The following is a 17,095-nucleotide window of genomic DNA, read 5'->3' on the forward strand; positions in this document are numbered from 1 at the left end:
CTGGGTTATGGGGATAGGGTGGCGGTGTTGACCTCGGGTAGGGTGCTCTTTCCAAGAGCCGGTGCACTCAATGGGCTGAGTGGCCTCCTTCTGCACTGTAAATTCTATGATAATCTATGATAATTGACCCCTCTACCCTGGGAAAAAGCCTCTGACTATCCACTCTGTCTATGCCCCTCAGAATTTTGTAGACCTCTATCAGGTCGCCCCTCAAGCTCCGTTGTTCCAGTGAGAACAAACTGAGTTTATTCAACCTCTCCTCATAGCTAATGCCCTCCATACCAGGCAACATCCTGGTAAAACTCTTCTGCACCCTCTCTAAAGCCTCCACATCCTTCTGGTAGTGTGGCAACCAGAATTGAACACTATACTCCAAATGTGGCCTAACTAAGGTTCCATACAGCTGCAACATGACTTGCCAATTTTTATACTCAATGCCCCGGCCAATGAAGGCAAGCATGCCGTATGCCTTCTTGACTACCTTCTCCACCTGTGTTGCCCCTTTCAGTGACCTGTGCACCTAGATCTCTCTGACTGTCAATTTCTGCCAGTTCTGTATCCACCTAGCCAGCTCACCCCTGATCCCGTGTGACTTCACCTTTTGCACCATTCTACCATGAGGGACCTTATCAAAGGCTTTACCATATAGACAACATCCACTGCTGTACCTGCATCAATCATCTTTGTGACCTCTTCGAAAAACTCTATCAAGTTAGTGAGACACGACCTCCCCTTCACAAAACCGTGCTGCCTCTTGCTATTACGTCCATTTGCTTCCAAATGGGAGTAGATCCTGTCTCGAAGAATTCTCTCCAGTAATTTCCCTACCACTGACGTAAGGCTCACCGGAAATCCTAAAGGGATTGGTTTAAAATCCTGGCCTGGATTAGCGGTTAAAAGTGGGGCAGAAGCTTTGTTTAAAAGTGGCATTTGGAAGACCTGGTCTGGATTTTGGAATTCAGACCGCTAAGTGAAAGCATTGTTATTATGAAATAAGATTTTAAAGTGTGTTTTTGGGAGTGGAGTGTGGGAACTCTCACGTGATAATCATCTGGGGGAATTCTAAGGAGCATCCACAAACATTTACTTGGGGTTCAGGGTGGAGAGTGCATTTTCCCACAGTCATCTTGTGTGCTTAAAAGGGAATTTGTGTGAATGAGACCATTATAGATTCAAATGTACTTTTAAATCTGTGTCAATCCTAAGGCTTGTGTAATTGTTAAGCTAATGGGGGAGTAAAGGCATATTGTATCTTAATCAAATTTTTTCATGTTTAATAAACATAAATTTTCCTTGTTGTCAAAAGCGGACCTTTGACTCTGTTCATTCATATTTTATATAAAAAATAAGTCATGGGTGGGATTCTCCGCCGGCGGGATGCTCTGTTTTGCCAGCACCCAGGGGTTTCCCGACGGCGTGGGGCTGCCCCACAATGGGAAACCCCATTGACCGGTCGGCGTAACGGAGCATCCTGCCGATGTAGTGAGGCAGAAATGTGGTGCGCGGGGCGGAGAATCCAGCCCATGGTCTTCTCAGCCAGGATTTCATTCTGGGAGCTTCCCGTCCAGTAATAACATCAACTCTGATCCTAAAACAGAGAATGTAAATTTAACCAATGCCTGTCTGTCGTTATACATTTTAATGTAGTTTCCCAATCTACCACAGCCCTTTTGCCCCTCATACCTTTGTTTAGGTTTAAGACCCTTGTTTTGAATTTCATAATATCACTTTCAAACTTAATGCAAAATTCAGTCATATTATGGTCATTCTTTTAGAGGCTCCTTTACAATGAGATAATTAGTTAGCGCTTTTCATCGCACAAGAAAAGATCTAGAATAGCCCGTTCTCAAGTTGGTTCCTCAACATACTGTTATAGAAAATCATCTCGGACACTTAACATCCAACTTTTCTTATTATTAATGAGGGCTGTGGCGGAAGCACTTTTTATCTGCAGGTGCAGTGCAGGAATTTATGTCACTGAAGAATTTACAGTTACAGCAACCAGTCTGCCCATTCCGGCCTACCAATGCTGATAGATCATCAATCCCCAACTCCAAAACCCCAGGAGCATTCTGGCTCATTTGTCAGCTCACCAGAGGCTAAGGTCTTAAACAAGCAGAGGACAGATGAAGACTCGGATGGAGTGGCATCAAATGGGAATGCACAACTAAATACTGGGTGCATGTGCTTGGATGTCAGGCAATTTCCTGTCACTGTCCAGTTCCAATTTGGCAAAGGAAATGACGTGAATCTTGCCTTCTCTCCACAGCCTCGACTCTAATCTCCCTGTCATGGTGCAGATCCAGAGACATTGCCACTGCTATCGCCAGATGTGTTGCAGACTTTGCATAGATCCCAGACTCCCTGGTTATCCCCGTGATGATACAACAATCTGACAAACACTTGACCAAAATTGTCGACACCTTCCAATAGAAAAAGCTCCATAAACTTTACTTACCTGCAATCAGGGTGCTTGGTCTTTTAAATCAAGCTACTGCCGGGCCCATCTTTCTGCTTCACATGTCTTTATTCAAGAGTGGCCAGAATGTAAATTATCCACAATTTGCAATCCTAGTATTACATCAGCCAATTGGGTTCTGTGCCATCAGGATGGCATCAATTCAAAGTGTCTGGGTGCACAAAGGGAATTGAACTGTGTTTACCCATATAATGAAGTGTGGGCCTCCAACATGCCTTCCCCAGCGAATGTCCAATACCTAACTTCATGCATCAATAATGATTTGCGTGATGTTCTGAAGAACTACTGGTGTCTGTGGAATTAAATTCCAGTGTAAGCCACCAGTACCGATATGGGAGCAATCATTGTAATGTCTGGTCTGGCCAGAGTTCATACACATCCTTTCTAGCCAGAGATGCAAGATAGTGATGAAAAAAAGGAAATGGAGCTGATTTATTTACTTTGCCTTTAGACGCAGAGTACTGAACATCCTACCTCAATATTCCCCTGACTGAGATCAGCTGGGTAGATACACAGAGGGATCAAGACTAATCCTTCACAATTTTCTTGAATGACGATTAAAAAAAAATGAGTGCATTGATCGGGCTAAAATTCATTGAATGAGGAGAAGGTGGTCTGCTTGCTGTTTAATTCCCAAAAAAATAAATCACAGCCTTGTTGCATCTGCAGTAGTGTATTTGGAAATATTTCAAGAAAGATATTGTATTACAATAAAATACAAAATGCAGTATAATAATATTGTTTCAATAGAACTTTTACAAAATCTATTATACAAAAGTACTATTCCTCTTGGTCTGCATATCTAAAAGACTTGGTTCTGTCATATTCATTGATTGTTTTAGTTTGTCAGTCAACCTTGTGGCGTGAACGGAAAAAACCACCATCATGAGCCACCTAGCTGAAAAGAAAAGGCGTATTGTTTTTGTGGGATTAACCACGCAGAATAGGTGTGTTTGACTGTAATAATTTACAACAGATATGAAATAGCCCAGTAGCAAAGGATGATTAGATTTGTCCATTGCTTTTCAGATCAACTCTAAAAAAAGCTGAGGCTCAAACTAATCTCCCCTAATCTCAGCACTGAAAAATGCAGAATGAAAATGAATAATTGTAATACTTTGTTTCTGATGTTCCTCTGTTTACTGTTACAAACAATATTAAACTTGCGTTCAGGGGTAAATCTTTGCATGCGGAAGTACTGTGGGTATTAGGCTCTGGCAGAGAATAATATGTTTTCATTCTGTATCTGCCCTGGATAAGCACCAATGCCAGATCCATTTCAATATTGTGAGCTAAATTCAACCAGATTTAAATTCTCTGCAATCTTTGGGCACAAAACATGGGCAACTGAGGGAAATTTTACTGGAACTGATTTAAGACTCTTGGTTCATTTCGAAACAGTAGTAATATTGTCAATTACCCTTGTGGTCACCACATCTCTTATTGTGAAGGGTATCTCAATCTGCTATGACAGCACCACTTTCTATAAACACCTAAATGTTTTGGATGAACTATGACTGAGTTGTTGGTTGAAAATGGGGAGCTGTACTAATTGTCCTGGAAGATACAAAAAAAATGATACTGCAATTGATTTTAAACATATTTTAATAAGAACTTGGGATCAGATGAATATGTGCACTTGTATCATTAGCAATTCGTTCTCTCTATCTTCATCTGGTATCTGTGGGATGCTAATCGTGGCTCCATGATATCACATTAGGGAAAGGGGAAGAGGCAGGTCCCAAGAAATACCTTGTCTCGATCAGGGATTGAACAGATGGTGTTGTTAAGCACACAACCCAACCAACTGAGCTAATTGGTCCTCCCGTGTCACCGTTAAATTAGAAAAATACAGTTTGTACTACCATGATTCTGCAGAACCTTTTGCACAACTTATATCCATTTTCTCAAACCGGCTTTCTAAAGTGCTCCATATCCGCATTAAACCTTCAAACCGGGAATAACTCTGTAAAATGAGAAATTAATACTGCTCCTTGGGATTGGATCTTTGGAAGTACAACCACTGAAATAAAAATTTTAAGGACATTGCATTTCCCAGATTGACTACATCATCAGCATCAAAAATTTAGATTTATACAGTGTCTTTACCATCTTAAAACTTTCCAAATGCTTCACAGGAGCAGTAGCTATTAGGTTAGATGACCAGAAGCTTGGTCAAGGAGGTAGGTTTTAAGAGTGTATTAAAGGAGGAAAGTGAGGTGGAGAAACAGGGAGGTGTAGGGAAGGAATACCAGAGTTCAGGGCCTAGACGGTCACCAATGGTGGAGAATTAAAATCAGGGATGCTCAAGAGGAGGGCAGATATCTCAGACTGTTATGGGGCTGGAGAAGATTAGAGAAATAGGGAGGATGAGGCCATGGAGGGACTTAGAAACAAGGATTTGAATTTTAAAATTAAGATGTCGCTTGCCTGGGAGCAAACGTTGGTCAGTGAGCTCAGGGAGAGTAGGTAAATGGACTTAGTGCAAATTAGGACATGGTCAGCAGAGTTTTGGATGACCTCAAGTATACAGAGGATTGAATGTGGGAAGCCAGCAAGGAGTGCACTGGAATAGTGAAACTCACAGGTAACAAAGGCATTAATGAAAGGTTCAGCAGTGGGATGAAGCCAAGTGTTGGTAAGGAAGGGGAAATATGCGATCTTAGCAATGGCAGGAGGTCAGCAGCTCATCTCAGGATCACCAGAGTTGCAACCCGATTGGTTTAATATCAGATAGTTGCCAGGGAGAGGGATTGAGTCAGTGGGTAGGGAATAGAGTTTGGAGCTGGAACCACAAACAATAGTTTCAGTCTACCCAATATTTAATAGGAGGAAATTCCTGCTCATCCGGTACTGGATGTCAGATAAGCAGTCTGATAGTTTAGCTATGGGGAGGATTCAAGAGGACACAAGGTGAGGTACAGCTGGGTGTCATCAACATACACTGGAAAACGAATGCTGTGCTGTTAGCTGATGTCACCAAGGGGCAGCATGTAGATGATAAATAGGAGGGGGGCCAACCATCGATCCTTAGGGAATATGAGAGGTAATGGTGAGAAAGAGAAGGCATTGCAAATATTTTGCCTGGTACAATTAGGTAAGAGCTGCTCCACCCAGATGAACAACATCAGAGAGGCATATTGTTAACTCTGTCAAAAGCTGCAGACATGTCGAAAAGGACAAGGAAGGAAAGTTTGCCTTTGTAGTACTGACATAGGATGTCACATGTGATTTTGATAAGAGCTGTTTCAGTATTGCAGCAGGGTGGAAACCAGATTGAACAGATTGAATGGAAAATGTGCAGGTTAGGTGGACTGACATGATCAATGCAAGGGGCTATAAAGTTAGGGCAGGGGAATGGGCCTCTGTAGGCTGCTCTTTTGGAGGGCTGATAGAGACCCGATGGGCCCCTTCTGCACTGTCGGGATTCTATGAAGTTCTGGGAAAGATGTGAACATATTTGGGAAGCAATAACTCATTCAAGATGAAAACTAAACAAGCTCAAACAATTTATTCCAGGCAGGCTGGAATGTCACATATGTTCCAGATCTGCAGAGGCTTTTTAGCATAGCCTGGCTGAAAAACATTTATAGTTGACGAACACATCCTTTCTTCATGGTAAAAATGGAGACACTGACACTGAATCCCATGTATACTGTTTCATTCACAAATAGGCTGAAGTGGCAGAATGATAATGGAATTTATAATTAAAACTAATAATATTAGCAAATTTTGCCACAGAATTTCACAATGGATAAATGTAAATCAATGAAACCAGAACAGGTCATTTATAAAACAATAGCTACACTGTAAAACACTTTAAAAGGAAACTACAGTATGCCTTTGAAACTGATAATAAGTAGATTGCTGATCTAACATATAAGTCAATTTAAAACTATGGCAGAAAACAAACATGTACAATTTAATTTTTGTAAGTAAAAATGTTTCACTACAATGATTCACAGAATTTTTTCAGAAAAAAAGTATAAATATAATCTTCTTACAGAGAATATGATTTTCAGTAAAAAACATATTTTACAAAACTTATTCTTTCTAAGCACATAAAATCTATGTATTTTGAGCCCAGTAATATACACTTGGTGGAAAGGATGTACTGGCATGTTTTTACACAGCTATTCCATTGGCCAACTGTATTTAATCGGGCACAAGTGTGCACGCCTGCGATTTGTTGTGGGGCTCTTTGCCAACTGGTTGTAGGTACAGATAAATTCTGTCCATCAGTACTTCTCCAAAAGATAGATAATATTTACCAATCCTCGGGTTTTTTTCACGAATGCTGCCCCAAAATCTCATCAAGATTTAAGTCCTTCATCCAGTCATCGTTGCCAGTGCTATTTTTTATCAATGAGTCAAGGAAGTCAGAGTCACTGCTGAGTCCAGACAGTGCATTGTCACCTTGCTGGGTGAGAAAGTCAAATGCCAAGTCAGTGTTGTGATTTGTTCCCTGGTAACCTCGAGGAGTCTGGTTGGTGGAAGGAAAATTGGTTGTGGGCAATGTTTGCACTGCAGATGCCTGGCTCATTACAGCCATCGTCGCTGCTGTCTGGCTCATTACAGACATGGCTTGAGGTTGCGGCCTTGGCTGATTAGCTCTTGGAGATGGCCCACTCAGTGAGCCTAGTGTCTGTCCACTCATAGCTTGGTTCATTTGGTTCAACGGTCGCATCTGAACTCCTGGAGCTATCTGGTTTGGTGGTGCCAGGGCTCGCTGAGTGAAATGCTGGTTGGGCATGTTAGGTTGCACAGACTGATTTGAGAAGGAAGGGTTATTAGAGAATCTTACATTAGGTCCCAGTTGTGTCTGTTTTGGAGTTACCTGCACCCCCTGGGGTGTCCAGTTCTGTGCTGCCATACTGGAATTGGTCATCATATTTGTAAGTCTCTGTGCAGTCATACTGGTGTTTATGTGGTTCAAAACCGGTCTCAACTGCTGCGGAGACATGGCAGAACTCCCAACGGACCCAGTGCCAAACCCAGACATTGTGGCGCCTTGACCTAATGTTGGCTGCCTTGGCATCATTACGTTGTTCTGGGTCAATCCCATTTGACTTTGACTTGTGTGATGCTGCAGTTGATTAATACTGGAAGAAACGGTATACACTCCCTGCTGGGAAGCTGACACACCTCCGTATATGCCTATGCTTCTGTCACTTTGAGTTCCCGATATAGGAGGCATTCTCGGCCCTTGGCTGTTGGTTGAATTCACCTGCAAAAGGCTGGAGTTTGCAGGCATCACCCGGTGATTTGGAGCAGGGTTTGACAGGGGCTGAGAGGCGGTCAATCCCATTGCAGCTGCAGCACCTGTAGAGTTAAATCAAAGTAATTAATTTCCATTATACAAACTCCAATAGAGAGTAGCATAAATATACAGCAAGTAATATGGTGGCATAAATACAGGAAGTAAGTTAAAATCATTAGCCATTTGTAGTTGAGATTTTACTAATGATAACATTAATAAAATGTTTCACTAGGTCGGTCCAGATAGGACGTGGGAGAGGTTGGGGGCTATTAGTAGGAGTGGTCACAATGGTTTTAAATTCATCGCAAAGGTCAGACATTTCGATGTAAATACACATAGCCAATGACTGGGATTTCAAGGAAGGGGAAATGGCAATGTTGGGGTGAATTCTCCGCCGGCAGGATTCTCCATTCTGCTGGCCGCACACCTCCGCCCGCGAGTTTCCTGGCGGCGTGGAGGGGCCCAAATGGGAAATCCCATTGGCTGGCAGCGTGAACAGAGAATCTCTCTGCCGGCGACGGCGCACCGCTGAGGAACACCCAGCTGGGGAGGCGGAGAATTCACCCGGTTATCTCTCACCATACAGCTGTATGCTGCATGTTATTTCAAATAATAGTTTGGATTTTTTTAACCTACAGGTCAGCAGGTAAACATATCCTTTATTAATTGCTGAGCTATACACATCAATCCCTAGTCTGTGCTGAACAGCAGATCCTGGTTTGGGTGGTTATAGGGAATTACTGGTGTCCGGAGAGGAGAAACATTGAACCAGGGAGCTACCAAAGAGCAGCAACAAAATAACTTGTCTGTTCATGGCAGATTTCAACCCAATTGGTCAGCTTGTTCACCATCATCTCTCTAACCTTCGCGAATCAGTCATGAAACTCAAGTTTGATGTGAATGTAGAACAGGTAATAGTAGTTCAGCTGCCCACACATCGGAAAGGAAAACTGGATGAACGTATAAATGGCACCCTATTTGGTGTCCCTGCTGAAGTTGAATTTGACCCCTTCTATCTTAAACCTCTATCGCTCTGATAACCTTCTCCCCAAGTCAAAAAACTTCCACTTAGAAAGTGTTCATCCTGAGAATGTTTACTGTATGTTTACTTGCCTCAAAGGAAATCTGAAAGTAACATTTAAAACATTGTACCTGAATAATACTTCACAAATACAGAGACTATATAATCCCACTTTAAATTCCTGTGATGCAGCAAATCTGGTAGTTTTATCATTTCCAATATTTTTATCAGCTGAAAATGCAGCAAATATTAACCCTGCCTACCTCAGCCCCCACTTGGCTGATCTGCTCTAGGGTTAACGTGATGTGGAGATGCCGGTGTCGGAAGGAGCAGCGCTCTGAAAGCTAGTGTTTGAAACAAACATGTTGGACTTTAACCTGGTGTTGTAAGACTTCTTACTAGGGTTAACGGTTTGAGAGAAAGACAATCTAACCCTTGAGCATTATAATTTACCATTTACCTTGAAATCGTAAAATAAATTGAATAAACATCAATTTCTAGATATCAGATTTAAAAAAAAATCTTTTTATTAAGAGTTTTTTGTTTTATAAATTACCAAACAAATAAATCTATACAAACCAAATACAATTTACAGAAAAAAGATTTTAAAAGTAATATTAACATAACTCCCTCCCCCCAGCAACTGAGAGTGATCAGTTCCTTGAAATAAACTATGAAAGGTTGCTACCTCGGGTAGAATCCCTCGACCAAACACCTCACAATGTACTTGACCTTCTCTAGGTACAAAAACTCCATCAAGGCTCCCAACCATACAGAGGTTCTGGGTGGAAATACAGACCTCCGCCCCAGCAGAACCCACCTCCAGGCAATCAACGATGCCAACGCAAGTACATCGAGCCCCCATACCCGTCTGCAGCCCCGGCGTGTCCGAAGCCTCAAATATGGCAGCTAACAGGCTCCAGTTCAATATTAAAAATTGCCGACATGGTGCTAAAGGATACCCAAAAGCTCACAAGCTTAGGACAAGACCAGAACACGTGCGCATGGTTAGCTGGGCTACGGAACAACGCTTGCACCTATCATCCACCTCCAAGAAGAAATTACTCATTCTGTTCTTGATCAGCTGCACCTGAACCACTATGTTAAGCTGGATCAACCCAGCCTCGCCCATGAAGAAGTGGTAATCACCCTGCAAAAGGCCTCACTCCACACCTCATCGTTCATTATGGGCTCCAGCTCCTCTTCCCATCTAGCCTTTACCCCTTCCACTAGAATGGAATCATCTGCCAAAATCAGTCCATAAGTGCCGGATGTGCTACCCTCCTCCTCCGACCCTGAGCGAATGGACCCCCTCCATCAGAGACACTGGCAGTGCCATGGAGAATATCGGGAAGGTCTGTCACATAAAATTCCGAATCTGGAGATATCTGAGCGAGAGCCCGGGCCCAAGAGCGCAAATTGTGCCATCAATTTCTCTAGACCGGCAAACTGCCCCTCCAGAAACAGGTCTCCCAATCTCTCCAGCCCCTTCCTCCCCATACCCCAAACATGGCATCCAATCTCGCTGGCTCGAATAGGTGGTTAGCACAGCTTCTACACTGAACTAAGTTTAAAATGATGTCTAAATTGTCTCCATATTCTCTTAGAGAGAAAACAATCACTGGGTTTGAAGGATATTTTGTCAGTGAGAATGGAAGCAAAGCAGTCACAGTGCCCCCAAACCAGATCCCCTACACGACCTCGCCCCTTTCTGCAACCAAGTGGACCCCGGGTCGCTATCCCAACCTAACACCTTTTCCGCATTAGCTGCCCATTAATAAAACAACAAGTTACATTTCTGGATATTAGATATAACAATTTTAAAGAAAACAAGTTTCTCCAATAAAAGCAGAATGTGCTGCTGCCCTGGTCAACAACCAGTTCTTACTCATGACATTTGTTGGCACTGTGCCCACGGCCTTCAGTTTTGAGAAGGCAGCAGGTGGTACAATTAGTCCAGCCGTGGAGAACAAATCTGACCTGTAGAAAATAACATCAGAACCACAGAATGCTAGCAATCAATTAGATAACAATAGTAAAGGATAGCAAGACCTTTCCTGCATACAAGTGTTATTTGGAGTCTCCTCCTTTAGTCTGAATGATATTTCTTTTCACTTCCCATTTTCTACAAGTATAGGCCTCTACTCACCATGGCAGGTGGGTGGGCAGTTAAAAGACCCAGGTTAGGTATCAGCCTGAAAATCGCTAAGATCGCACCTTTCTGACTTATTACCCGTCCTCCTCAGCTGGCAGCAAGGTCACTCACTGAAAGCCAGCTGGCTCCTTCTTTATACTCTTGAGGTGATTCACAGCTCTGTTGCCTATGTCATAACTCTCAGCAAGTCCCGTTCCTCTATCAGTCCTGTGCATGCAAACCTAAACTGGTTCCTGGTCAAGAAATATCCTTGTTTCCAAAGTTGCCTCTTGGCTCATCTCGCCCCGCCTCTGTAATCTCCACTGGTCCCAGAACCCTCGGAGAAATCTGTGCTCCTCGAATTCTAGCATCTTGAACATCCCCAATTTTAATCACTCCACCATTGGTGGCTGCATGTGCCTTTAGTTAGCTAGGCCCCACGCTTTGAAATACGTTCTCTATACCTGTCCACTTTTCTACCTAGCTTTCCTCTTGAAAGACACTTCTTGAAACCTATTTCTTTGACCAAGGTTTTGGTCATCTGACCTAATGCCTCCTAATGTGGCCCAGTGTTACATTTTGTTTTATAATGCTACTGTGAAGTGCTGGGCAGCTAGTTAAAATGGAGCCAATTAAGTAATTGGGGCAGGACTACAATTTTAGACTCCTGTTGGATCGCATTAGGTCCCTGGAATCTGATCCGTTCACTTAATGTGTACTGGAGGAGAGTCTCTGGGTCATAACTTTGCATCACCTCCTGCTAACCACAGCACCACACGTACAATCTGCAAGAGCAGTACTCAACCTGCTTCACTAGCTCAGCAGCAACACAGAGTAAGTTCCATTTGTAGCCCAGGTAGAGGCTAAAAGATCATTTTCAACTTCCATCTTATCTTATTTTTAAAACAAAAGGACAAGTGTAAGTGAAAAGGGCACAGTCTGTATAAAGAACTACCCCCTAAAATACTGAAACTTATGCTTGCAAGTAAGAAAACCCTCTTATTTTAATTTACAAATAATTGCTTTCATGTTTGCCTTACATGTGGGTATATGGTGTATAACACAGACTTTATACACACTTTGGAGGCTGCCTTCCATCCTGTAAGAGGATGGTTTGCACAATGGTGTTCAACTCAGTGTTAAATGTTGCCTGGAATGGTTGAGGAGCTCCACTCTAGCATGTGAATCTCGGTCATATTTGCTGCATAGGAATACAGCGGGCTGAGAAAGTGCAGAATTCACTGGCTTCTTTTTGCTGTGGGCCCTCTTCTCGGGCTGCTGAACTTTTCCATTCTGCTGCCTCTCCAAACAGTCAGCCTCCAGAGGTCACGACTGACAGCAACTATCTCCCAGTTGTCAGTGTCAATGTCCGCCATCTCCATAACTCACTTGCAGGTGTCCTTAAACTGAAGGATCAATGCCCAGGAAACAATGTTCCATTGGACAGTTCACTATACAGAAGGACTTTGGGGTATATAGCTGTCCTCCATCCGACGACAGTGGCTGAGCCAGCACAGAAGTTGTTGACTTAGCAATGAGTGTATGCTGATGGAATTAGCACGCTCCAGGACCTTTGACCTTGTTCTGCCAAGAGATGCTGAGGATACATCAGAGGCACCAAAGGTGGAAACTGAGCAGCTTTTCTCCTGTCTAGCTTATGTTGTCCAGGTTTCACTACTCTGAAGGAGAGTACTGGGGAGGCAGTCTTTGTAGGCTCGCTGTTTGATGTTCTCAATCAGGTTGCTGTAGTTCCACACTCACTTACTCATAACACCATAATATATAGGAGCGGAATTAAGCCATTTGGCCCATCGATTCTGTTCCGCCATTCAATCTTGGCTGATATGTTTCTGATCCCCATTCTCTTGCCTTCTTCCGGTACCTCCTAATCTCCTTATTAATCAAGAACCTATCTATCTCTGTCTTAAAGTCACTCAGTGACTTGGCCTCCACAGTCTTCTGTGGTAATGAGTTCCACAGATTCACCCTGCTCATGCTAAAGAAATTCCTCCTCATCTCAGTTTTAAAGGATCGTCCTTCAGTCTGAGGCAGTGCCCTCTGGTTCTAGTCTCTCCTACCAGTGGAGACATTTTCTCCACCTCCATTCCATCTCGGCCTCTCCGTATTCTGTAGGTTTCAATGGGATCCCCCCATATCCTTCGAAACCCCATGGAGTACAGACCCAGAACCGATCCTTCTATGACAAGCCTTTCATTCCAGGGATCATTCTTGTGAACTTCCTCTGGACTGCCTCCTAGCATTTCCTTCCTTAGATGCGGGGCCCAAAACTGCTCACAATATTCTAAATGGGGTCCGACCAGAGCCTTATACAGCCTCAGCAGTACATCCCTGCTCTTGTAGTCTAGCTCTCTCAAAATAAATGCCAATATTGCATTTGCCTTCCTAACTGCCAACTGAACATGCATGTCAACCTTAAGAGAATTCTGAACTAGGACTCCGAAGACCCTTTGTTCTTCAGATTTCCAGTCTTTTCTCATTTAGAAAATAGTCAATGCCTCTAATCTTCATTCCGAACTGCATAACCTCACGTTTTTCCACATTGCATTTCATCTGCCTCTCTGCTTCCTTAACACTACCTGTCCCTCTACATATCTTTGTATCATCTGTAAACTTAGCAACTATGCCCTCAGCTCCTTATTCCAGATCGTTAATGTATATGAATAGTGAATAGTTGTAATCCAAACACTGACCCTTGAGGAACACCACTAGTCACCGGCTGCCATCCTGGAAAAGACATCTTGGACAAGGCAGCTGTAGCTTTTGCAATGCATATGTTGATTTCAGTATTGAGTGGCAGATAAGTGAAGCTATCAACAACTTCCAGCATCACACTGACAATGCTGATAGATAGCAATATGGCAACATCCTGGACCATGATATTTGTTCTCCAGATGCTGTTACCAGACCAAACTTTTTATAGGAGTGACAGTCTGTTCATTTACTGCATAAGGAGTTCCTTAATATGGAATGTTAATGCGGACTCACCAGTGGAGAGCAACTCTCTGATGGTTTGGTGCACTTTTGTCTTGGGAGCAAGGCTGAATAGCTTGCTGTCAGTTCTGGTTTGTAAGTGTACACCCTGGAAAGATGACCTGAATGCTTATGAGAGCAGCAAAGAGAAGAAAATGCCAGTGTGGTGCCTGAACAGAACCCTCTCTGGCACCATGGCTGATCACAAAGAGGTGCTCACATTGAGCAGCTTCAGCAGGCAACCAATTTTCTCCTGCAGCTTAAATAGATCCTCCCTCTGCTCACATGGTTGAATACCTTGTTGAGATTGATAAACATGATGTGGAGATGCCGGCGTTGGACTGGGGTGAGCACAGTAAGAAGTCTTACAACACCAGGTTAAAGTCCAACAGGTTTGTTTCAAACACGAGCTTTCGGAGCACGGCTCCTTCTTCAGGTGAATCACCTGAAGAAGGAGCCGTGCTCCGAAAGCTCGTGTTTGAAACAAACCTGTTGGACTTTAACCTGGTGTTGTAAGACTTCTTACTGAGATTGATAAAGGTGATATATAATGGCCTCTTTTGTTCTCTGGCATTTCTCTGGCAGCTGCTAGACTGAGAAAATCATGTTAATTGTAGATCTCACAGTTCTGAACAATCTGCAGCCTTAAACACCTATTAGAATCAGTGCTAACCATAAAAAAAGAATTAGCAGAAAATAACTTGACACGATGCTACAGTATTATTACAAATTCAACATTCAATGCTTTGCTCTTACCTGGATATTGACTTGGCTGTGTCATTCCGACTAGATTTCGCCGTTGCTCTTTATAATCTGGAGGTGGCCGTGTCAAATGTCTGCTAAGTTGATCCTGTGTGTTCATTTTCTCCTAAATAAATATCATAGTCAGTCATTAAACTTTCCAGAAAAAACTTTAGTAAACATACACATTTGCAGGGCATGTGGTTTCCAGAACTCCACCAATGCAGCTTAAATGAGCAATTACCAAGAGATTTGTGACAAGGTCTGGTGGGTCAGGGGGAGGACTGAGTGGGGAAGCAGATAATTCCCACTTAACACTCTACACAGCAGCATAGCTGAAATCAGAAAATTACTGGGCTGTATTTTTTTTCTTCTTTTTAAAAATAAATCAAGAGTACCCAATTATTTTTTTCCATTAAGGGGCAATTGAGCGTGGGCAATCCACCTACTCTGCACATCTTTGGGTTGTGGGGGCGAAAGCCGCACAAACACGGGGAGAATGTGCAAACTCCACACGGACAGTGACCCAGAGCCGGGATCGAACCTGGGACCTTGGCATCGTGAGGCAACAGGGCTAACCCACTGGACAGTATTTAACATTGTGGGGGTGGTCACAGGGGTGGTCTTGCCTTTCATGTGGATGGCACGGTAGCACAATGGTTAGCACTGTTGCTTCACAGCATCAGGGTCACCCTTTCAAACTTTGAGTTTCAGACTACCGCCATTCTTTGGGTGAAAAGAAAATTCTCTACTCCCCTCTAATCCTTCTGCTAAGGGACATGGGCTCTTCTTTATCCAAATCTCCCCATAACCTCCTGTGTTCTAAACAATCCAAATCTGTCCAATCCTTCATACAAGATCATAAAATGCAGGTCATTCACCCCATAAAGTTTGCTTCTCATTCAATAAGATCATTGGTGGGATTCTCCGGCTGCGCCCCCCCGGGCAACCGAAGAATCCCGCTCGAGGTCAATAGACTTCTCCATTCTCCACGTCTCGCCCGTAGCAATCTTGCGGTAGGCGGGGCAGAAGAATCCAGCTCCTTGACTGATCTGATAATGATAATCCTCAACTCCTCTTTCCCGCCTTATCCCGGTCATGGGAATGTACCTTTAAGAAATGGGTATTTATCAAATAGCTGCAGTGATGTCATTGTGTGGGCGGAGCTGGGTTGTGTCTCTGGCTTTTACTTTCATTTTGAGCTGGAAGCTGTTTGCGGCTTTGTGTTTTACTTTCGCTTTAGGCAGTTGAAAGCTGAATTCAGACAAGGAAGGTTCATGTTGTCTCTCTCTCTGTATGTTAAAAGGTGTCCAGATCACTTGATAATTTAAAAGTGTTCTGTGTAAAGACTTTATACCTACTGCTTTGTTAAAAAGGGTGTTTGGCTTATGGATGTTCTTAAGAAAGTTATTAAGGGTTACATATAGAGTACTGTATCTGTGGAGGGTAGTTGTGTTGATCGTTGATAAAATGTTTACTGTGTGTTTATAAAATGTTTTTTTTTTTTTATAAATGTTTTTATTCAGTTTTCGTATTTTATATTGAACAAATTACAAATTGTTAGGAGAGAGAAAAAAAAAACAAACAAAAACAAACACGCAAAAATTAACACACATATTTACAGGTAAGCATCTTCGTAGTAGTAACTGCGCCCCCCCCCCCCCCCTTCCCCCCCTCAACATGTTTATTTAGCTTGGTTTTGGGCCTTAGCTAGCCATCGAACCCCCGTAACGAACCTGTAGCCCCCCCCCCCCCCCCCTCCCGCTACCTTCCCCCGACTATTCTTCCTCTTGTACATTGGCCACAAATAGGTCCCGGAACAGTCGCATGAATGGCTCCCACGTTCTGTGGAAGCCGTCGTCCGACCCTCGGATGGCAAATTTGATTTTCTCCATTTGGAGAGATTCCGAGAGGTCGGACAGCCAGTCCGCAGCTCTGGGCGGTGCTGCTGACCGCCAGCCAAACAGGATTCTACGGCGGGCGATCAGGGAGGCAAAGGCAAGGGCATCCGCCCTCCTCCCCAGGAATAGATCTGGCTGTTCTGAAACCCCGAAGACCGCCACTATCGGGCATGGCTCCACCCTCACTCCCACCACTTTGGACATTACCTCGAAGAAGGCTGTCCAGTACTCCACGAGTCTGGGGCAGGACCAGAACATGTGGGCGTGGTTGGCCGGGCCTCTTTGGCACCGTTCACATCTGTCTTCCACCTCCGGGAAGAACCTACTCATACGGGTTCTTGTTAAGTGGGCTCTATGTACCACTTTTAGTTGCGTCAGGCTGAGCCTTGCGCACGTGGAGGTGGAGTTGACCCTATGCAGTGCTTCGCTCCAGAGTCCCCACCCGATCTCCATCCCAGGTCGTCCTCCCATTTCCTCCTTGTTGCGTCCAGTGCGGTGTCGTCCCTATCTACCAGTCGGTCATACATGTCACTACAGTTCCCTTTCTCTAGGATACTTGCGTCCAGTA

The 17,095-nt window shown here is 43.6% G+C and overlaps 1 protein-coding gene across 2 annotated transcripts in view; it reads right to left on the reverse strand.

The window, feature by feature from the left end:
• Window positions 1–3,136: 3,136 nt before the first annotated feature.
• Window positions 3,137–17,095, reverse strand: part of zmp:0000001236 (mastermind-like protein 2) — a 461,039-nt gene continuing 447,080 nt past the window's right edge. For both annotated transcript variants that reach the window (XM_038818326.1, XM_038818327.1), the window contains exons 4-5: window positions 14,642–14,753; window positions 3,137–7,801 (exon numbers count right to left, since the gene is read on the reverse strand). In XM_038818326.1, the coding sequence (XP_038674254.1) occupies window positions 6,768–7,801; window positions 14,642–14,753 (1,146 nt within the window). In that variant the 3' untranslated portion in view covers window positions 3,137–6,767. The remainder of the gene's footprint in view (window positions 7,802–14,641; window positions 14,754–17,095) is intronic.

The sequence above is a fragment of the Scyliorhinus canicula genome, chromosome 14, assembly GCF_902713615.1.
Source record: "Scyliorhinus canicula chromosome 14, sScyCan1.1, whole genome shotgun sequence".
Lineage (NCBI taxonomy): Eukaryota > Metazoa > Chordata > Chondrichthyes > Carcharhiniformes > Scyliorhinidae > Scyliorhinus > Scyliorhinus canicula.